This window comes from Heterodontus francisci, chromosome 13, assembly GCF_036365525.1.
Source record: "Heterodontus francisci isolate sHetFra1 chromosome 13, sHetFra1.hap1, whole genome shotgun sequence".
In the NCBI taxonomy this organism is placed as follows: domain Eukaryota; kingdom Metazoa; phylum Chordata; class Chondrichthyes; order Heterodontiformes; family Heterodontidae; genus Heterodontus; species Heterodontus francisci.
This window is the reverse complement of record NC_090383.1, coordinates 34,429,873-34,453,021: the sequence shown is the minus strand read 5'-3', so window position 1 is coordinate 34,453,021 and position 23,149 is coordinate 34,429,873. Positions and strand designations below refer to the sequence as shown.

The following is a 23,149-nucleotide window of genomic DNA, read 5'->3' as shown; positions in this document are numbered from 1 at the left end:
AAAGAACTTTCCATGCATATCCCCCCTAAACCTTTCCCCTTTCACTTTGAACTCGTGTCCCCTTGTAATTGAATCCCCCACTCTGGGAAAAAGCTTCTTGCTATCCACCCTGTCTATACCTCTCATGATTTTGTACACCTCAATCAGGTCCCCCCTCAACCTCCGTCTTTCTAATGAAAATAATCCTAATCTACTCAACCTCTCTTCGTAGCTAGCGCCCTCCATACCAGGCAACATCCTGGTGAACCTCTTCTGCACCCTCTCCAAAGCATCCACATCCTTTTGGTAATGTAGCGACCAGAACTGCACGCAGTATTCCAAATGTGGCCGAACCAAAGTCTTATACAACTGTAACATGACCTGCCAACTCTTGTACTCAATACCCCGTCCGATGAAGGAAAGCATGCCGTATGCCTTCTTGACCACTCTATTGACCTGCGTTGCCACCTTCAGGGAACAATGGACCTGAACACCCAAATCTCTCTGTACATCAATTTTCCCCAGGACTTTTCCATTTACTGTATAGTTCACTCTTGAATTGGATCTTCCAAAATGCATCACCTCGCATTTGCCCTGATTGAACTCCATCTGCCATTTCTCTGCCCAACTCTCCAGTCTATCTATATTCTGCTGTATTCTCTGACAGTCCCCTTCACTATCTGCTACTCCATTGAAGATGATCATATCCTCATAAAAATATAGAAAAGTTGTTGCACAGAAGAAGGTCATTCAGCCCATCATAGTTATGCTGGCCTATAAAGAGCTATCCAGCCTAACCCCACTTTCCAGCTCTTGGTCTGTAGCCCTGTAGGCTGCGGCACTTCACTTCATGCCAAAGTTTCCTTCTCATATCCGGCCTCCCTATCAGCCTTCATGCTCTTCTGATTTACAAGCTGCAGATGTTGTAAGTGTTCGCCTCCCTTCCACTTCCTACCCCCACCCCTGATACCATAACCTTACCATTGTGCCTTTCTCCTGTCAGAAGCCCAAGAAGTGCAACCCGGCCACGTAGTGGAGGTACAACAAGAAGACAGTGATGATGAAGATGCACCAATGTCGCACTCGTGGGTCAGTTACTCACATTGCACATAATTTAGAGGATAGCAAAGAAGTAGCTTCTGATCATTGTGAGCACCAGGCAGAAGTGGCCTGCAGCCACGGCTGGGGGGAAGGATAGCACAGATGCCAGCTCACCAGAAGTTGTGGTCACATATGAATTCTGCTACAGTGGACTCAGATGAACGCTTCAATGGGGTAGCCTACAGAAGAACACTGATAGGTATGCACCATGAAATGCTTGGTGCATTGGAAAGCTTGCCAAAAAGTCAGTGGTATATGTCAAGGAGCATGGAGGAAAACAGCACCAATGTGGTACAGTGTTTTACAAAGACGTTGGAGCCTATCCTTTCCAGCATGGAAGTTGTGGCCTACTCCATTTGTACACTTGTGGACCCCCATGATGCAGCATCTGACCAATGTCGCAGATTCCATAGCAGCAAAAGCAGCAGCCACCTAATAAAGTCATAAAGTTATACAGCACAGAAACAGGCCCTTCGACCCATTGTGTCCATGCCGGCCATCAATCACCTATCTATTCTAATCCCATTTTCCAGCACTTGGCCCGTATCCTTGTATGTTATGGCATTTCAAGTGCTCATCTAAATACTACTTAAATGTTGTGAGGGTTCCTGCCTCTACCACCCCTTCAGGCAGTGTGTTCCAGATTCCAACCACCCTCTGGGTGAAAAAAGTTTTCCTCAAATTCCCTCTAAACCTCCTGCCATTTACCTTAAATCCATGCCCCCTGATTATTGACACCTCCGCTAAGGGAAAAGATTTCTTCCTATCTACCCTATCTATGCCCCTCATAATCTTGTATACCTCAATCAGGTCCCCCCCTCAGCCTTCTCTGCTCTGAGGATAACAACCCTAGCCTATCCAGTCTTTCCTCATAGCTGAAATGTTCCAGCCCAGGCAACATCCTGGTTAATCTCCTCTGCACCCTCTCCAGTGCAATCACATCCTTCCTATAGTGTTGTGCCCAGAACTGTACACAGTACTCCAGCTGTGACCTAACTAGCATTTTATACAGCTCCATTATAATCTCCCTGCTCTTTTATATTCTGTGCCTCGGCTAATAAAGGCAAGTATCCCATATGCCTTCCTAACCACCTTATCTACCTGTGCTGCTACCTTCAGTGATCTATGGACAAGTACACCAAGGTCTCTCTGACCCTCTGTGCTTCCTAGGGTCCTACCATCCATTGTATATTCCCTTGCCTTGTTAGTCCTCCCAAAATGCATTACCTCACACTTCTCAGGATTAAATTCCATTTGCCACTGCTCTGCCCATCTTACCAGCCCATCTATATCTTCCTGTAATCTAAGGCTTTCCTCCTCACTATTTACGACATCACCAATTTTCGTGTTATCTGCGACCTTACTGATCATACCTCCTATATTCACATCTAAATCATTAATGTACACTACAAATAGCAAGACTCTGAGGGTGTCTGAGTGCTGCCATGCAAGCTCAGCCTCCTGGGGATTAGAGTGTTCAAAGAGGCTTGCAAAATGTTACAGCAATCTGTCCTCCAACAGATTACAAGGATGGCTGAGGCACCACCCTGGGGAGTGGCAATAGCTCTATCATCCTAGTCCTGCCACTCTGCCAGTGCCCTTGCTGTTGCCTGTCAGCCAGCCAGTCCAGATTGCTGACACTCATGTGGAGATTGTGCAGTCTGCAGCTGGTCTCCTGGGCCAAGAGATGTCCGAGGTCATTCTCCATGACCATCTGCAGTCTCCTCCACTGAAAGTTAGCACCAGCCATCCTGCAACCAGTGGGGTAGCACTGTAGAGGAGCAATAGGGCAGGCATGGAAGACCAGAATTAAAAGAATGCACAAGGGTGTTTAGTTGATGTATGCAATAGGGCATGATTTCATTTAAACTTGATTTGGCATGTTTATATCGTGGTTTTTAGTTGTGTATTGTGGTCGAGTTGACATTGCGATAGTCAATGGCACAGGGAAGGGAAAGAGGGGTATGATTGGCGAATGGGGAATTTGGGTTGCAATTACTGGTATTGCACTCAGATGAATTCTTCACGGACGGCGCAACCAGAAAGGGGCTGCATAAGTTGCCTTCTTTCTTTCTTTTCCTCCTCTTCCTCATACTCCTGTTCCTCCTCCTCAGCTACATGCAATATTGCTGATGGAAACGGCTGCCCTTTCATGATGATGAAGTTGCGCAGTCGAGTACTGCAGTGCTACTCTCGAGCAGTCCAGCCCACCAAAGCATTGTTTCGGCATGACAATGGTCTACTCTATTACATTTCATGTGGCAGAATGACTTTCATGCTGTAAATGTGTGCATGGGTTACATGCCGGAGACATCAGATAGCCCTTATCACCCAGCAGCCACCCTCTAGTTTGCTGTGGTTGCTTAAATATTAAGTGGTGGATTACAACAGAATGAAGGCATCATGACTGCTGCCGGGATACTGGGCATTGACCTGCATGATTCGCTGCCTACGGTTAAACACCGGCTGGATGCTGAGAAAGTAGAATTTCTTTCGGTTCTGGTATAGGGCAGAGTTAACATGCGGTACCCGCAAAGCACTGTGTGTGGAGTCAATGGCAGTCTGCACCATGGGGAAGTCTGTAATCCCAGTGAAGCCAGGTGTTCACTCCGCCTGCTTGACTCTACCAAGAGAGAATGAAATGTTGTTAGCTGTCGTTCAGTAGAGGGCCTCAGTGGCCTCCCGAGCGCAAGAGGGAGGTTGCAAATATTTCCAGCCTCAGCCTGGAAGGAGCCAGATGCATAAAAGTTCATTTTGACAGCCATTGGCAATATATTCCTTGCCCTGAGTTTACAGGTGGCAGATTTCAGTAAGTACATCCTTGTCTATGCCCTCTCACATTATTCCTTGCTGAGGTTCAGTTCGGAGAATTGTGAACATCGTTTTTTTTTATTCATTCATGGGATGTGGGCGTCGCTGGCCAGGCCAGCATTTATTGCCCATCCCTAATTGCCCTCGTGGGCAAATATGGCCTCCTACTGAGAACCATTCTCCCTTGTTTGCCTGCCCCTTCAGCAGCTTGTTCTACTCTGCATAGCCTCTTTTCATTGTCCAAGTCATGCTGTATTTCAAGGGGAATGCCTATTAGTGGACTACGTTTGGGAGAAACTGATTTGTGCAGAAGCCTTGATGTCAGCAAAAACACTTTCAGTACCTGCCGTACCACTCCCTGTAATTTTAAATAATTATTGAAAACACCAACACTTGTAGAATCGAAGCAACTGCCAGAAGAAATCAACCGGCTACTAACCTGTAAGTAGTTGGTTAGTTTAAATAGCACCAGTGGGGTGGGGGCTGTTTCCTGTTGCTGTATACGTGTTTAGCTGTGCAAGGTTAATAGAGGGCATTAGCTGGAGCATTGAGCTCCAAAATTGCACCAATACTTTCAAATCAGCATCGTATGCTAATTGATGTCACGATCTACCTACATTGCATACTTAAGGCGGATGTTCACTGTGTGCATGTTAACAACCTCAGCAATATGGTATCTGGCGTGATTCTCCCCACAAGTGTGTGTATTTGCCACAGATGCCATTTTGGAGCTCGAAGCCCACAGGTGCAAATAACTCCAATTTCTCACCCAAGGAACCTTGTTACCTCTTGTCCACCATATTCAGTTGGTACCTTACTATCTGCCAAGAAATCACAAGCTGATTTTTTGGGCTTGCATGGTTTTCCTGACAGCAGAGGAGAGATCTTGATTTTTATTTTTATCTAAATCATTAAAAGCCACATGAAAATGGAGGAGTGCATGGCACACTAATATCAACACCACTAAAGCCACCAGCTTTTTCTTTGAGCAACAGAGGTAGGGTCACAATGAGTGATACTAAGTAAAGGTGCCCTTTCACATCAATTTTCTAGCCTTTGCTATTACACTTACATAAATGTATGTAATTCGAGCATAAAATGGAAGAATTTGAGATATCTATGATACAGTTACCTTTTTTCGAATGATATTTTACTCACTGTAGGTTTAAAAAATCATTGACTATCCTAAGGAGTTATTTCCTCAACTTGCTTAGCCAATAAGAGTGTACTAGATTGGTCGCTGTTTCCTCTAATCAAATCTTTTGAACAGACTGTACAATGAGGGAAAGTGAGAAACCTCGCCTGATAAATGGTTAACAGATGATTGAAGGTTACCACCTTGTCCTCTCGGAATTCTAAGAAAAATTCCAGTCATGGAAAGAAGAAACTTGCGTTTATATAGTGCCTTTCATGGCATTCCGAAGTGCTTTCCTGTCAATTAAGTACTTTTGAAGTGTAGTCACTGTTGTAATGTAAAGAAACACAATTTGTGTACAGCAAGATCCCACAAACAGCAATGAGATAATGACCAGAAAATCTGTTTTAGTGATATTTCCTGAGGATAAATATTGACTAGGACATCAAGGCAAACTCTTTTTCTCCTCTTCAAATAATATCATGGGATCTTTTACATCCACTTGAGAGGCCAGACAGGGCCTCTGTTTAATGTCTCATCCAAAAACTAGCACCTCCTACAGTGCAGCGTGCTCTCAGTGCTGCCTTGAATCGTCAGCTAGCTCCTGTCTCTGGAGTGGGATTTGAACCACAACCTTTGACCCAGAGGCGAGATTGCTACTATTGAACCAAGGGTGGCAGCTAAGTAGCCAAGAGGTGCAGATGGCCCATTTGTTGATAAACAGATTGATCAAATTTATTTTGTGTAGATGAACTCTGCTAAGGAGGACACTTAATGCTTAAATGCAATTAAAAATAGAAGACAACCTCACAAAATATGTGTTTTATGACTGATGACAAATATATAAATAAAGTGCAATTTAGGGCTTATTTGCAAAATCATATTGTGCTACTGCCTGAAAAATTGTCACGCAGTTGGGTAGATTTGTTTTATTTGAAAATTAAAACATTTTGCCAATTCTTGTTGGCATTTAAGAGGGATGGTTGTGTGCATTTTGCTGCTGCTGTTTTTCAAAACATAGAAGGCATAATAGAATTAGAGAGGCCAGACTTCCTAAATTCATATCATTAACAGATAGCATCATGATTTTACTTTATGCTTGATTATTTAATATTATACTTTGAAATTTCAGGCGACCACACTGCAGTAATTGCATCTTCCTCATATAAGACAACACTGTATTGGAGAAAGACAGATATTGTTTTACTCAATACCACAGGTATGAACTACATTAATAATAAATAACATGCAATTACATGCAGTTTTTCTTGACCATAGGATGTTCCAAAGTGCTTCGAGGATGTGGGATTGGAAGGAGTTTTTGACTTTGGTTGTTGGAAATTGGTTGGGGGAGTAGGAGATAAGAGTGTGGGGATAAAAAAACATTTACTCAGATTGGCAGGAAGTGACAAGTAATGCTCCCCAGGGATCTGTTCTGGGGCCTTCATATTTATTAATGTCTTGGATAAAGGAATAGGGAGTTATATATCTCAGTTTGTCAGTGACACTAAGATTAGGAGGGGAAGTAAGTAGTGTATATGGGGTCAGGAAGTTGCAAAAATGCAAAGACTGTGGGTGGGCAAAACTATGGAAAATGGACTTTAATGTAGACCAGAGCGAGGTTATCGATTTTCGACCCAGAGTATTTTCTTTATGCTGAGAAACTAGGAACTGTAAAGGCGTCAAAAAGATTTGTGAACCATTTAAATTTAATAGACAGGTACAAAAGCAATCAAAAAGGCAAACAGGCTATGGGAATTGGGACTGACAGCATAGCTCCGTGGAGTGCTGGATTATAAAAGGATGGAAGTTATGCTCAGGATCTGACTGAGGCTGTATGCAACTATCTGGAGTATTGCATTCCATTCTAGGCACTGAACTGCAGGAAGGATATATTGGACTTGAAGTGGATGCAATACAGATTCACCAACTGAGGACCATGATATATGATATCTGTGAGATGTGGTTGGATCTGAAATAATTGGACAATAGGTACCCAGTCAGCTTTTCAAAGTAGATTGTCAGATTTTGTATGTTTTCTAGGTTGATATGTAAGGTGTAATTTGTTTAGACCTGCACAGAAACAGGCCATGTGTCCCAACAGATCCATCATGGTGATTATACCACAAACAAGCCTCCTCCCACCCACGTCATCTAACCCTATCAGCGTATCCTGCTTTTCCATTCTCCTTCATGTGTTATCCACTTAAATGCATCTATGGCATTTGCCTTAACTACACCTTGTGGTAGCAAGTTGCACATTCTAATCACTCTCTGGTTAAAGAAGTTTGTCCTGAATTCCCTATTGGATTTAATATTGACTTTCTTATATTTATGGACCCTTGTTTTGGTCTCCCCCATGAGTGGAAAGATCTTCTCTACATCTACCCTATCAAGCCCTTTCATGATCTTATTTATTTATCAGGTCATCCTCTCATCCTTCTCTTTCCTAGAGAAAAAAGCCCTAACCTGTTCAATCTTTCCTGATGGGTATAATCTCTCAGTTCTGGTACCACAGAATCACAGAATTATTGCAACACAGAAGGGAGGCCATTCAGCCCATCATGTTTGTACTGGTTCTGAGTGAACAATTCACTTAGTGCCATTCCCCTGCCTTCTCCCCATAGTCCCGTACATTCTTCCTTTTCAGGTAACTATCTAATTCCCTTTTGAATGCCTCAATTGAACCTGCCTCCACCGAACTCTCTGGCAGTGCATTCCAGATCCTAATCACTCGCTGCATAAAAAAGATTTTTCTCTTGTCGCCATTGCTTCTTTTGCCAATTACCTTAAATCTGTGCCCCCTCGTTCTTGATCCTTTCACGAGTAGAAACAGTTTCTCCCTATCTACTCTCTCCAGACTCCTCATGATTTTTCTATCAAATCTCCTCTCAGCCTTCTCCTCCAAGGAAAACAGTCCCAACTTTTCCAATCTATCTTCGTAAATGAAGTTCCTTATCCCTGGAGCCATTCTCATGAATCTTTTCTGCATTCTCTCCAATGCCTTCACATCTTTCCTTAAATGCGGTGCCCAGAACGGGACGCAATACTCCAGCTGAGGCAAAGTATCATTCTTTTAAATATTTTTTGCATCTTTTCCAGTGTCTCTAATTCTTTTTATATTGTCCATACTGGTGTTTATGCTCCACATGAGCCTCCTCCCACTCCACTTCAACTAACCCTATCAGCATATCCTGCTTTTCCATTCTCCTTCATGTGTTATCTAATACTACCCCTTCTAGTCCTTTCACCCTCATGTGCTTGTTTATCTTCTCCTTCAATGCATCCATGCAATTCACCTTAACTGTTCACTGCGGTAATGGGTTCCATGTTCTAACCACTCTCTGGGTATAGAAGTTTCTCCTGAATTCCCATTTGGATTTATTAGTGACTACCTATATTTATGGGTCCTAGTTCAATCTTGCCTGCAATTCTCTACATCTATCCTATCAAACCCTTCATAATCTTGAAGAGCTCTATCGGGTTATCCCTCAGTCTTCTGCTTTCTAGAGAAAAGAGCCCCAGCCTGTTCAATATTTTCTGATAGGCATAACCTCGCAGTTCTGGTACCATTCTAGCAAATCTTTTTTGCAACTTCTCACTGCCCCTTTAACTTATGTACTTTTCAATTCTATCCCTCTAGAAATGAACCACAGTACTTCCTTTGCTTCTTTTATGGCCATATTAACCTGCATCACTACTTTTAGCAATATGTGTATCTGTACTTCCAGAAACCCTTTGTTCCTTTACCCCATTTAGACTCATTTTCCAAGGAGTATATATGACCTCCTATTCTTCCTACCAGAATATATTACATCACACTTAACTATATTGAAGTTCATTTTACAATTACATGCAAGTTTATTAACGTCTTCCTTATTAAAGGCTTTTTGAAAAGCCAATTATAGTGCATGTACTTCATTTCCCTGATCTACCCTATCTGTTATCAGTAAAGTTGGTGACCTTCCCTTTTGGAATCCATGTGGACTACACTGTTATATTTTCAACTTCTCTACATTTTTCTGTTACATCTTTATTTAAGGATTCCATTATCTTTCCTACCACTGATAAGCTAATTGGTCGGTACTTCCCTGGGCTTGTTCTTTTTTATATATAAGTATCACATTTGCTGATCATCAATCCTTTGGCACTATTCCCTTTTCTACTGCATTTTTATATACGTGTAATAGTGCCACTGATAACTGTTCCCTAACTTCATTTCAATTCTATCCCTCTAGAAATGAACCCCAATGCTTTACTTGCTATTGTATGGCCCTATCAACATTTAGTGATTTATGCACCTGTGCCCCTAGGCATCTGTTCCTCTACCTCATTTAGGGGGGAAAATTTGTTCGTGTGGTGCTACGCTAATGTTGATACTCTGGCGGCAGGCAGCACCTCGGGATGACACCTGCACAGGTTTCTTCATTGATATCAACTGAGTGCCTTGCCAGGCCATCTCAGGGGGTAGTTAAGAGTCCACCACATTGCTGTGGGTCTGGAGTCACATGTAGGCCAGCCCAGGTAAGGACAGCAGATTTCCTTCCCTAAAGGACATTAGTGAACCAGATGGGTATTTGTGACAATTGATAGTTTCATGGCACCATTACTGGGACTAGATTTCAATTCCAGATTTTCATTAATCAATTGAATTTAAATTCCTCCTGCTGTCATGGTGGGATTTGAACCCCTGTATCCAGGGCATTAGCCTGGGACTCTGAATTATTACATGCTCTCCCTGCCTCCAAACCTGATGCAGGGGAGAGCATAAAATTCCTCACAATGTGTGTGCATCTAGTTGTTACTGCAGTATGCACTGCAATATGAACAGCAACTATATTACAGCTGTACATTTTGACTTGCACTCCAATTACTATTTTTCCCAAGTATTTAAAACTTCTTCCAAATGATGCTTGCGAACATCCTCATTTAGATAGATATCACATTTCATCTCAAATTTTAAGCACCCACACAATCTTAAAATATACTGGAATGAATGGAGGGGAATAGAAAGTATTTTAAGTACTTTTATACTGCACAATTTTTTTTTTTAAAAAGTGAAATTTGAATTTGTAACAGACTAATCCAACAATCAATTACTAAATGTTAAGTCAACTGTCACTCTCCCACATCTGGGTCATCAGCATTGGGAATGGCACAAGGAGAAGGAGCAGGATCAGTCTCATGAACCTATGAATTAACCACCGGAATCATAAGAAGCAGAACATTGGAGGAGGCATAGTTTTTTTTCCATAATCATTCTTGGGATGTGAGAGTCACTGGCAAGGCCGCATTTATTTATTTATTTTTCCAAAATATACTTTATTCATAAAAATCTGTAAACATTACATTCCCAAACAGTTTAAAACAGCGCAAAGGTTTCCTTCTATACAATCATGAGTTGCCTCAGAACTCTTCCATCTCATTGTCATGCCATATACATTTTTACATTTACAGCACACAAAACTTTTCCGATACAGTTCGAGGGGTTTCCCATGGATCCAGCCCCTCAGTTCAGCTTGGTGGGGGCACCTTACACTGTGGTCTTTCCCCATTGAGCCTTTGCTGCGGCTGCCGCAAGCTTTAGTGCGTCCCTCAGCACATAGTCCTGGACCTTGGAATGTGCCAGTCTGCAACATTCGGTGGTGGACAACTCTTTGCGCTGGAAGACCAGCAAGTTTCGGGCAGACCAAAGGGCATCTTTCACCGAATTGATAGTCCTCCAGCAGCAGTTGATGTTTGTCTCGGTGTGCGTCCCTGGGAACAGCCCGTAGAGCACAGACTCCTGTGTTACAGAGCTGCTTGGGATGAATCTCGACAAAAACCATTTATTGCCCATTCTTAATTGCCCTTGAGGAGGTGCTGGTGAGCCGTCCTCTTGAATGGCTGCAGTCCATGTCATGTAGGCACATTTCAGTGCTGTTAGGCAGGGAGTTCCAGGTTTTTGACCCAGTGACAGTGAAGGAACAGCGATAGATTTCCAAGTCAGGATGGTGTGTGACTTTGAGGGGAACTTGCAGGTGGTGGTGTTTCTATGCGTCTGCTGCCCTTGTCCTTCTAGGTGGTAGTTACAGGTTGGGAAGGTGCTGTCAAAGGAGCCTTGGTGAGTTGCTGCAGTGCATCTTACAGATGATGCACACTGCTGTTATTGTACGTCAGTGGTCGAGGAAGTGAATGTTGAAGGTGGCGGATGGTGTGTCGATCAAACGGGATGCTTTGTCCCAGATGATGTCGAGCTTCTTGAGTGTTGCTGGAGCTGCATTCATCCAGGCAAGTGGTCAGTATTCCATCACACTCCTGACTTGTGCCTTGTAGATGGCGGACAGGCTTTGAGGAATCAGGAAGTGAATTACTTGCCGCAGAATTCCCAGCCACTGACCTGTTCTTGTATAACTAGCCCAGATAAGTTTCTGGTCAGTGGTAACCCCTAGGATGTTGATTGTGAGGAATTAATTGATGGTAATGCTGTTGAATGTCAAGGGGAGATGATTAGATTCTCTCTTGTCATTGCCTGGCACTTGTGTGGTGTGAATGTTACTTGCCACTTATCAGCCCAAGCCTGAATCTTGTCCAGATGTTGATGAATGCAGGCACAGACTGCTTCAGTATCTGAGGAGTTGCAAATAGTACTGAACACTGTGCAATCATCAGCAAACATCCCCACTTCTGACCTTATGTTGGAGGGAAGGTCATTGATGAAGCAGCTGAAGATGGTTGGGTCTAGGACACCACCCTGAGGAACCCCTGCAGCGATGTCCTGGGGTGAGATGTTTGACCTCCAACAACCACCGCAATCTTCCTTTGTGCTCGGTTTAACTCCAACCAGTGGAGATTCCTCCGCACCCCCCATCCCGGCAACAATTCCCATTGACTTCAATTTTGCTGGACTCCTTGATGCGAAACTCGGTCAAATGCTGTTTTGATGTCAAGAGCAATAACTCTCACCTCATCTCTTGAATTCAACTCTTTTGTCCATGTTTGGACCAAGGCTGTAATGAGGTCAGGAGCTGAGTTGCTCTGGCGGAATGCAAATTGAGCATCGGCGAGCAGATTGTTGCTGAGTAAGTGCCACTTGATAGCACTGCCCATGGCATTACTTTGCTGATGATTGAGAGTAGACTAATGGGGCAGTAATTGGCTGGATTGGATTTATCCTGCTTTTTGCAGACGGGACATACCTGGGCAATTTTCCACATTGTCAGGTAGTTGCGTAGAATTGTGTCAGAAAATGTTAACACGTTAACCAAGTCCAGAATACTGACTGAGGATGTGAGTGGGGAACTGGTGACCATTATAATAAGATTACTACCAAACGCATCTTCCCCTCCCTTCCGCTGTCAGCATTCTGAAGGGATCATTCTCTCCGCAACACCCTGGTCCACTCCTCCATTATCCCACCACCTCGTCCCTGTCCCATGGCACCTTCCCCTGCAATCACAGGAGGTGTAATACTTGCCCATTTACCTCCTGTCTCTTCACTATCCCAGGCCCCAAACACTCCATTCAGGTGAAGCAGCGATTTACTTGTACTTCTTTCAATGTAGTATACTGTATTCGCTGCTCACAATGTGGTCTCCTCTACATTGGGGAGACCAAACGCAGACTGGATGACCGCTTTGCGGAACACCTTGGCTCAGTCCGCAAGCAGGACCCTGAGCTTCCGGTTTTTGCTATTTCAACACTCTCCCCTGCTCTCATGCTCACATCTCTGTCCTGGGATTGCTGCAGTGTTCCAGTGAACATCAACGCAAGCTCGAGGAACAGCATCTCATCTACCGATTAGGCACACTACAGTCTGCCGGACTGAACATTGAGTTCAATAATTTCAGAGTATGACAGCCCCCCATTTTACTTTCATTTTTAGTTTTTTTTTCTTTTTTTACATTTTTTACAATCTTATTTTTGCATTTATTTCATTTCATCTTAGTTTGTTCAGTTTGCTTACCCACTGTTTTTTTTTTCATGTTTGCACTTGCTGCTGTTCAATATTCAGTCCGTTAACACCTTATCTGTACTAATGCTTTGTCAATCAACACACCATTAACATATTGTTTGCCTTTGCTCCATGACCTTTTGGTCAGCTATGTGGCCTTGTCCAATCTACACCTTCTCCTTTGTTATCTCTTGCCCCACCCCCACCTCACTTGCTTATAACCTGTGACATTTTTAATATTTGTCAGTTCCGAAGAAGGGTCACTGACCCGAAACGTTAACTCTACGTCTCTTTCCACAGATACTGCCAGACCTACTGAGTGGTTCCAGCATTTCTTGTTTTTATTTCAGATTTCCAACATCTGCAGTATTTTGCTTTTATTATACCAATATAATCTTATTGATTATCAATGCCACTTCTCACATTTCCCTATGGCTGCTTCAGTATAGGTGGTACGCATTCTTTATCCCAGTTACTTCGCAGTAACAAAGAGATCTCAAGCATTCTACAGAACATAAGCAGGCACTGCAACTCGCACATAAACAAACTAACAGTCAACATCATTCATCACATACTGTAGCACAGTCTGAAATAGCAAAATCTCTGTAACCTGTTCATATTCATGTAAAGCTCTTCAACTTTTCTACTCCACTCATGTGGGAACACCAGCGGCCAGCAGCTGGTAGGAATTAAGTAACCAGAAACCATCTGCAGATTTAAAAACAGATTTGTCGCAACAATTGGCAAAAGGCAGCCTTGATATTTGTGTTTTTCCAGCAGTTGTGTATTCACAGGATGTTTTTTTATTGACAGAAATTAAACTGAAACATCTTTGAATTCAGAATACATAACTGTAGGTCTTAAGCTGCATATGCCAGAGTTAAAACTGAAGAGCAAGTCAGCTATCTTCAATAGAAAATTAATTGTATTAATACTCCAAGATATCAAGTGATTCTGTTGGCCATAATTGAGAAAAACAATATCATAGCAACAACCTCCACGACTAAACAGACTTGCATTTATATAGCATCTTTCATGACCTTAGGATGTCCCAAAGTGCTTTACAGTCAATAAAGTACTTTCTGAAGTGAAGTCACTGTTGTAATATAGGAAATGTAGCAGCCAATTTGTATACAGCAAATTTCCACAAACAGCAATGTGATAATGACCAGATATTCTGCTTTCCTGATGTTGATTGAGGGATAACTAATGGCCAGGGTGCTGGGAATAACTTCCCTGTTTTTCTTGGAAATAATGCCATGGGATCTTTTATGTCCACCTTAGAAAGCAGACCATGCCTCAGTTTAACATCTCATCCAAAAGATGGCACCTCCGACAGTGCAGTACTCCCTCAGTACTGCACTGGAGTACCAGCCTAGATTTTGTCTTCAACTTGCTGAGGTGGTATTTGAACCCACAATCTTGTGACTCAGAGGAGAGTGCTACCAAATGAGCCACAGCTGACAAAGAGCACCAGATCAGAATGTGGGCATGTAACCAAACTTAATGAAGGCATAATTAGGACAGTAAATTTAAGAGTATAGAACTGCTGTTACAACTCCTTGCTTCATTTTAGGAATGGGTACATCCACAAGCTGTCTGGGTTGGCTTTAAATTAACCTGGCACGAGCTGCAGGGAATGATGAGAAAGTAGACTGAATGTTTCCTTGCTCCACATTCAGAGGCTTGCTTCCTCATAGTATGTTGAAAATAAAAGGTAGTACAGTTATAAATTGATTGTAGGAGTTGCTTGAAAGAATTATTAGGTTGGAAAAGACTGGGGACGAGTAATCTGGGCCACTGATGACTTCATATGGTCTCATGATGTCTAACAGTGTCATATGAACAGCCTTTTTGCCTTTAATGATCATTAATTATATTTTTCAGACTTTACTGAGCAAAAATAATGGAAAACGATGATGAAATGTACTACGAATACGATGAATACAACAGTACTATTGATTATTACGACATGGAATTCTTGTGTACAATGAATGACACCAGGAAATTTACATTGGTGTTTATTCCAGTTTTGTATTCAATCATCACTGCAGCAGGCATTATTGGCAATGGTTTGGTTGTGTTAACCTATTCCTTTTACAAGAAGGTGAAATCTATAACTGACATGTATCTAATGAATTTGGCTATAGCCGATATACTGTTCGTAGTTACCCTACCATTCTGGGCTGCAACCGAAGCAAGAGGATGGCTCTTTCAGAACATCGGATGTAAAGTTCTCAAGGGGATATACAGTATAAACTTCTACAGTGGGATGTTGTTGCTAGCTGTTATTAGTATTGATCGATATATTGCTATTGTTCATGCAACTAAGTCCTTCAATTACAGGGGAAAGGCACTGGTTTACAGTAAAATTATTTGTATAGTTATCTGGCTAGCTGGAATTGTTGTATCCTTGCCAACATTCATTTTTAGTCAAATGTACACGTTTGAGACAACTGGAGAAATAGTATGTGATACTAAGTATCCTAAAAACTATTCAGACATCGGTAAAATGATTGCTCCAACTATACAACTAACCCTGGGTTTTTTTGTACCTCTACTAATCATGGTTTTCTGTTACTCTTTGATAATTAACACGCTTCTCCAAGCTAGAAATTTCCAGAGGCATAAGGCATTTCGAGTTATAATGGCAGTGGTAGCAGCATTTGTCATTTGTCAAGTGCCGTACAATGCCATTGTACTTCATGATGCTTTATGGAAAACAACTGACTGTGAACATCACAAACGCATGACTGTTGTGCGTACAGTGACACAATCCTTAGCCTTTTTCCATTGTTGTCTGAACCCCGTTCTCTATGTGTTTATTGGCGTTAAATTCAGGTTTTATTTTTCAAAAGTTCTTCGTGATATCTGGTGTTTAAGCAAAAGGTACATTACATTTCGCCACAGCCCGTCAAGACGTACCAGTGAAACATTTGTGTCAAGGCGCACTTCTGATTTTGATATTGACAACCCATCATCTTTTACCATGTGATTATCAGCTTTTGACATGCACTTTTTAGTTCAAATTTCACACCAAGAGGAAATGTTTAAGTGCTGTTCTGTTCTGTATCACCTGTTCTCCTATCTACTACCACATACTGTGTGGATGAGGAAGAGAAGAATAGACTTTGAGGCCTCTTGCGCTCTTTCTCTGCACAGACCATTTCTATTTTCTCCATCTGTGACTTTGCTGAATCTCTTAATAAAGATGATCAAAGTTAGTATTCCCAAGAAAATAAAGCTTTCTGAAGTTTCTCTCCCTGACACAAAAAGAAGTCATTCCAAACTTACAACCTACACAATTCAATTCTGACCACCTGTATTTCACAGATTTAAAAGGGAGGAGAGGAGCTTATTTTAATGTAAGATATTTTAGGGATTTCAGAAGAATATTAGTAGAATAATAGCTCAGTATATGCTGCAAGTTGTGTGCAGTGCCAAAACATGATATGCTACAGATTTCCATTCACAATTCTCCACCTTGCAAAATCCCCATCACAGCCATGTTGGCATCATGTGAGACACTTCTATATGGATAGGTGGAATAGCAATCAACTCAGATTGCCATAAGGCATCTCCTCCAAATTGGAGGAGCAGCATGAACTGATGCCTGACACTAGGTTCCCTTGGAACCCTCTTGGCTTGTAAAAGGTGGGTGGCATGAGTGAACCACGGAAGGGAGAAAGAACAAACCTAGATTCATATTGTACAGCAGCACATCTCTTAGAAATGGCTTAAAGCTCTTCATAAACAGGGGCATGTCTTGAAATATGGTCACTTGTTAAATAAGTAAATAAAACCTGAAATAAAATAAAACAAAATGCTTGGGATAATACAGAAACCCCAATGTTCCATGGAGTAATTGATTGTCTATGTTGTTCTTATCCTATAGCCTTCAATCAGAATTCAAACCTGATTTTAATGCAACTCATAATTAATCAGCTTTGCAGTAACTTCTATTGATGGGAGTCGATTCCCCATATCCCTTGTGGAGTTTATAAAAATTAATTGAGACAATCTTTTTCATATAACCCAAAAATTTCAGTGTATTAATTTGTATATTGCACACAGAATTTTAGCACACTGAGGGGAACACAGGACCTGCTACACTTCTGTTAAAAATAGCTTAGAATGGTAGTCAGGATGCACATAAACTGTTACCACACGACAAAGATGTCATTAAATTAATGTCAAATGATCAGAACCATCATTCAGTTTTGGACAAAAACAGTTTTTAAATATGTTTTTGTTTATAATTTTCCCTCTCCTAAACCAGAATACCATTCTTAGACCTTGAGCTCACATGCTTTGGAAAGATGAGCTGTTAGTGTAAATTTGCAAACTAGAATTTTGAAATAGGAAAGAGAGAATCTCTTACAGTGCAAAATATTTCAGCAGTCTCTCTAGATGACAAGTTCAGAATCATTTGGCAGGTAATCGTCACAACCCACAGGACATGAAGGAAAATCAGAGGGGCAGGCCACTCTCACGCACCTCCTGCCAAATCGTGTGTGGCATAGTGGAAAAGAGAGTGTGAACATTTGCTTCAATTTCATGTTACTCTTGAGTTAGTGGACAAATTAACTCCAAAAAATATTATTTTCAATCACCTGTTTTTCATCATTTCTCAGAATTAAAAATAAGAACTAAGGTGCAGCACAATTTTGCTTTTACTTCAAGTATTCAAGTTAAACATCCTCATTTGGTTTTGTCATGCAAATAAGCTGCATTAAAAATTTTAATTTAAAAAATTATATATTGCAATTTTTGTGCTCCTCTTATCAGACTACATGCTGGAAAACTTGTTTATTCTTTGTTAATTCATCAACTTGTTTTTGATTGCAAACATTATCATTATCATTAGCGGCCCTACAGATTCTGCTTATTTTCAATCTGTATGCTACTTCAATATTTCATGAGAATATTAGCTGCTACCATTAGTGTTCCTTGGCTTCACTCAGAAGCTCCAAAGCTTTTTTTTAAAATCATTCATGGGATGTGGGCATTGTGGCAGCATTTATTGCCCATCCCTAATTGCCCTAGAGAAAATGGGATTTTTGAATCACTGCAGTCTGTGTGGTGAAGATATTCCCACTGTGCTGTTAGAGACAACACCCAGCTTTACCTATGAGAAAACTATTTTCTGTTCAATACAAAGTAAACTTTTTATCACACCTGATGCATAGAATTTACTGTACAAAAACAGGCTATTTGGCCCAACTGGTCTATGCCAGTATTTTATGGTCCACATGAGCTTCCACCCTACTTTATCTAACCTAATCAGTATAACTTGCTCCCTCATGTACTTATCTAGTCTCTCCTTAAATGCATAACTAAAGAATATGTCACTTGTTTCCAGCTGCACAGAGAGATGTTAAATGCTAGCACTGGTGAGCAGAATTATCACAGAATCAATTACCTATTCTGACTTGTGAGAATTAATGGATATTTCTGTTGTGAAGTACAATGATTATGCCAAGTGATTTGTTACTGCTCAGAATTAAACATCATAATGGGCTTTAAGACTTGCTTGCAAATTACATACTTGGGCAACAAATTTTGCCACGTGGTAAAAGTGTTGAAATTTCTGGGGTTTATTGTGAGCTGTCATGTACCAAATTATGTACCTTATGACTTACAAATGGAAATTTGGATTTTTCAAAGATAAGCTGATCACTGGAACATCATTTTTCAATAATACAGTACTTGTTAATATGCATTTTACATTTGCTCATTTTTCCCCAATATTTCTACTTTTTAAAAAAAAACTTAATTTGCATTTATTCTATATTTTGTTACAATTTTTAAATCTGAAAATGCAGAAATTCTGATTCAGTGTTTAAAATTGTCACTGTCATGGGAGGAATATATTTTTAGGACAATGCTCTGTTTTAATGCTGATGATTAAAAGGGGAATTGTCTTCATGGTGTACAGATTTTGCATACTGTTTTACCAGATTTGTAAATAGAAATATATTAAGTCACTGTGTCTTAAAATATTTTTTTTTATATCTGTGAAAATTGTATTACAATTATTTGTGTTGGTGGACAATGATATCAGGCTGCCAGGATAGGGGCTCTGAAATTAGGATTTCACAACAAGCTATTGCTGGCTGTTCAGGGAGTTGTGTGAAACATCCAAATGTGTTATGATTCCCCTTTGAATGACAGTTAAATTGTAATCTTCATTGTCCTTGTTCTGATTATCAGACAACCCTATCTGTTACAGGTACTTTGTAGGTATAGAACCAACAGAGTCCTTTCTTTCTGTCCGGTGAGGATATACAATGCCATTTTAAAGGGATTCTCACTTTGCTGAGTTAGATCTCAGCCATGATGCTGTGGGAGTGCTGATTAGAGACCAGTTACCTCCAAAAGGAGAAGTTAGGAGAGTGACAGGATGAAATGGCCCCCTATTTGTTTTCTTGATGGTCAGTTCACATAGGTACTGGTAGAGGGTCCTAAGAACTGGTCTGCATGAACCTTTGCAAACCTCTTTGTAGAGTCAAGAGGGGAGAAAAGCTAAATAGCAGACTTTGTAAAATGCCAGTCTTTTGTTTGGTTACTTTTAGGCAAGTTTGCTGTAATATTGAAAACAACCAGTTAAAATGATAAAATTGTGATTGCTATTGTGAAGTGTGTATGATAACTTGATTATAGATGTGATTTTGCTTTACCATCATATTATCTAATGAATAACAGTTATTGTGTGTCGTGTTCATAGAAATAAACGAATGCTACAAAATTATTCCTTATCTATCATTTATTGCTATTATGCCATCTGCAATTGCACTTTTCTAACCTAATTTTAATAACATTATGGTTTGGCTGGAAGACTGCAAGGAGCTGGGCCTGCTGTATTTAGATATCTAAGTCTATATGCTGCTTAACTAGTAGTCCCTAAAGGGACCACTGAAGGCCACTACCAAAAAGGTAAGTTCTATATAAAAAAAACCTGAAGGTGGAACTGGAAGAAGCAAGAGTGCTTTTTTTCTGTTCCATATCAGTCTCAGAGACTGTTACTGCCCCCTCCTGATCGCTTCCTCCACCCCTACAAGCTAAGGCCAAAATTTAAATCCAATTCACCAATAAGCTTCCTGGGGATACACAGCAGATGTCTGCAGCATGCAGGTCTTATTTAAAGAAGGCCCAAGGCTCAATATTGGCTTGGCCTCAGGCTTACCAGTTCCAGCACAGGGATTGTTTCCTCTGCCCAGTTCAAGCAGACAGGCGCGCTATCCAATGTCACCCCCTGTGCGTTCATAACTCTGTTACTGTTCTCTAAACTTGTGCAATTTTTAAATCAGTAAGTTGCTATTACACTTAAGTATTAAATATGTGTAGACCAATTGGTAATGTGCTGCAGAATCTGCATTCCCTTGCTGCAAAATTTGGTATTTGCCACAGAAACTACCCTTGAGATTCCACAGAATTCTCGGGACCCTAAATACAACACAAAGTGGAATCGATGTAATGCTCTTATCAAAGTTTACCGACTCTACCTCACCACCACCTTTCTCAATTCCCCCACTGTTCCTAAACTATCAGACTGCTTACTGCTTATCTGACATTCAGTACTGGATGAGCAGAAATTTCCTCCAATTAGATATTGGGAAGACTGAAACCATCGTTTTTGGTGCCCGCTCCAAACTCTGTTCCCTAGCTACTGACTCTATCATTCTCCATGCCAACAGTCTAAGATTAAGCCAGTCTGTTCACAACCTCAGTGTCACATTTGATCCCCGAAATGAGCTTCCGACCTCCTATTCGTGCCATCACTAAGATTGCCTATTTTCACCTCTGTGACATTACCCAACACTGCCACTGTTGCAGCTCATCTGCTACTGAAGCCCTCATTCATGCCTTTATTCCCTCTAGACTTGACTATTCCAATGCACTCCTGGCTGGTCTCCCACATTCTACCTCTGTAAACTTGACGTCATCCAAAACTCTGCTGCCTGTGTCGTTACTCGCACCAAGACCTGTTTTGCTATCATCCCTGTGCTCGCTAAACTACACTGGTTCCCAGTTAAGCAATGTCTTGATTTTAAATTCCCATCCTTGTTTTCGAATCCCTCCATGGTCTCGCCCCTCCCCATCTCTGTAACTTCCTCCAACCCCAGAACCCTGAGATATCTGCACTCGCATTGTCCACTTGAGCATTCCCGATCTAATTACTCCACCTTTGGTGCCCCATGCCTTCAGTTGGCTAGGTATTAAGCTCTGGAATGCCCTCTCTACACTTCTCCACCTCTCTGCTTTGCTTTCCTCCTTTATGATACTTCTTAAAACCTACCTCTTTGACCAAGCTTTTAGTCATCTGACCTAATAACGCCTTATGTGGCTCGGTGTGTCATTTTGTTTTCTAATGCTCCTGTGAAGCGTCTTGAGATGTTTTATTACATTAAAAGTGTTATATAAATATAAGTTGTTAATGATTCATTTTGCTGCATGGCCTATAAGACACCAACAACATAGTAGTGCTGCATCAACATTCTCCTATACTATTGTCATGTGTTTGGGTTTTTACTCTGGATATTTTCTTGGGATAGCATTACAAAACCCTTCCATAACAGGTCTTTGCATTTCTTATTATGTGGAGTGTATCTGCTCTTGCCCAATATCAAGATTAATGACAGCAAAACCCAGGGGCTTTAACAGAGAATCCTTGCCAAATGTGATAGTCCGACTGGATACACACTCCTACCAAATCAAGATGCAGTTTTGGGCAAATAAGTGATTTTATTTACATAAGAGAGACAAGTGAATAGCATAACAGTGAAAAAAAATCATATCCTCGACATATAAAAATAATAAAGACTCCACTCATTTTCTCTAATGACTTTAAACTGAAATCTACTTATTGCATGTCAATCTAGCCTCTCATGCCCTGCCAGCCTGTCACTGAAACTTTTAAAACACACAACATTTACAAATGTCATTTCAAGGTTCAAGTACTCAATAACTCTGGCTGTAAGTTGTCCCTTAATATCATTTTATAATGAGAATGCTATTCCTGAACTGTCAGTCAAAAAGGGCACCGACAAATCAATTTCCTTGTTCCCCTACTCAAGATTATCTGAAACAATTGTTATTCAAAGCCTCTACCCCAGGTTCGACCATATTATTTGATCTGTGATCATGTAGCTCAGGACTGCCCTTGTATACATTCTGAAATAAAACTAGTACATAACTGTATCTCTGAGAGTTACATTTGAACATATAGTCAAATATCAATATAGTATGTAAGTAATCTTTTACAATTGCAAAAATATTTGTGATTCTAAATAACTGCCAAATTAACCTATTAACACTTACGGCAGCCATTCTGTTGGCCATAATATTTTTCTGTTCACACATTATGAAGTCCTTTCCAGACTGCTCTCTGCTAAAAGGTACTTTGTGTTATCTTGGTCTTTAACCCCTTAACTATTTCTAGTAATGCAAAATATTAGTTAAAAATATCCAAGAGGCAAAAATCTATCTTTGCCGCAACTATATTAGGGAAAAACTAAATATACCCAACAAGGCTGGAATAAATCCCATTACTATAGCAGCATTATGAATTTGTGATATATATATATATATATATATATAAACATTCATCTGACAATATGCAATTTTACTTAGTGCCATTGAACTAAATTTGAATTAGCACCATGTTAGCATCTATTTACGTAAAGAATATACTATAACCAGAGAGGTTTACTGCAGAACAGGAGACCAATCAGCCTTCGTGAATATGCCAGCTCTTTGAACAAACAACAGTACAGCACAGGAACAGGCCATTCGGCCCTCCAAGCCTGCGCCGATCTTGATGCCTGCCTAGACTAAAACCTTCTGCACTTCCGGGGCCCATATCCCTCTATTCCCATCCTATTCATGTATTTGTCAAGATGCCTCTTAAACGTCAATATCGTATCTGCTTCCACCACCTCCCCCGGCAGCAAGTCCCAGGCACTCACCACCCTCTGTGTAAAAAAACTTGCCTCGCACATCCCCTCTAAACGTTGCCCCTCGCACCTTAAACCTATGTCCCCTAGTAACTGACTCTTCCACCCTGGGAAAAAGCTTCTGGCTATCCACTCTGTCCATGCCACTCATAACTTTGTAAACCTCTATCATGTCGCTCCACCACATCTGTCGTTCCAGTGAAAACAATCCGAGGTTTTCCAACCTCTCCTCAT

The 23,149-nt window shown here is 41.0% G+C and overlaps 1 protein-coding gene across 6 annotated transcripts in view; it reads left to right on the top strand.

Annotated features, from left to right (window-relative positions):
* Positions 1-19,693, top strand: part of ccr6a (chemokine (C-C motif) receptor 6a) — a 66,740-nt gene extending 47,047 nt beyond the window's left edge. For 3 of the 6 annotated variants that reach the window (XM_068044645.1, XM_068044646.1, XM_068044647.1), the window contains exon 2: positions 14,847-19,693. In XM_068044645.1, the coding sequence (XP_067900746.1) occupies positions 14,866-15,954 (1,089 nt within the window). In that variant the 5' untranslated portion in view covers positions 14,847-14,865 and the 3' untranslated portion in view covers positions 15,955-19,693. Of the gene's footprint in view, positions 1-987; positions 1,069-6,158; positions 6,246-14,846 lie in introns of those variants that run through there. The other 3 variants (XM_068044641.1, XM_068044642.1, XM_068044643.1) reach the window with 2 other exon arrangements.
* Positions 19,694-23,149: the final 3,456 nt, after the last annotated feature.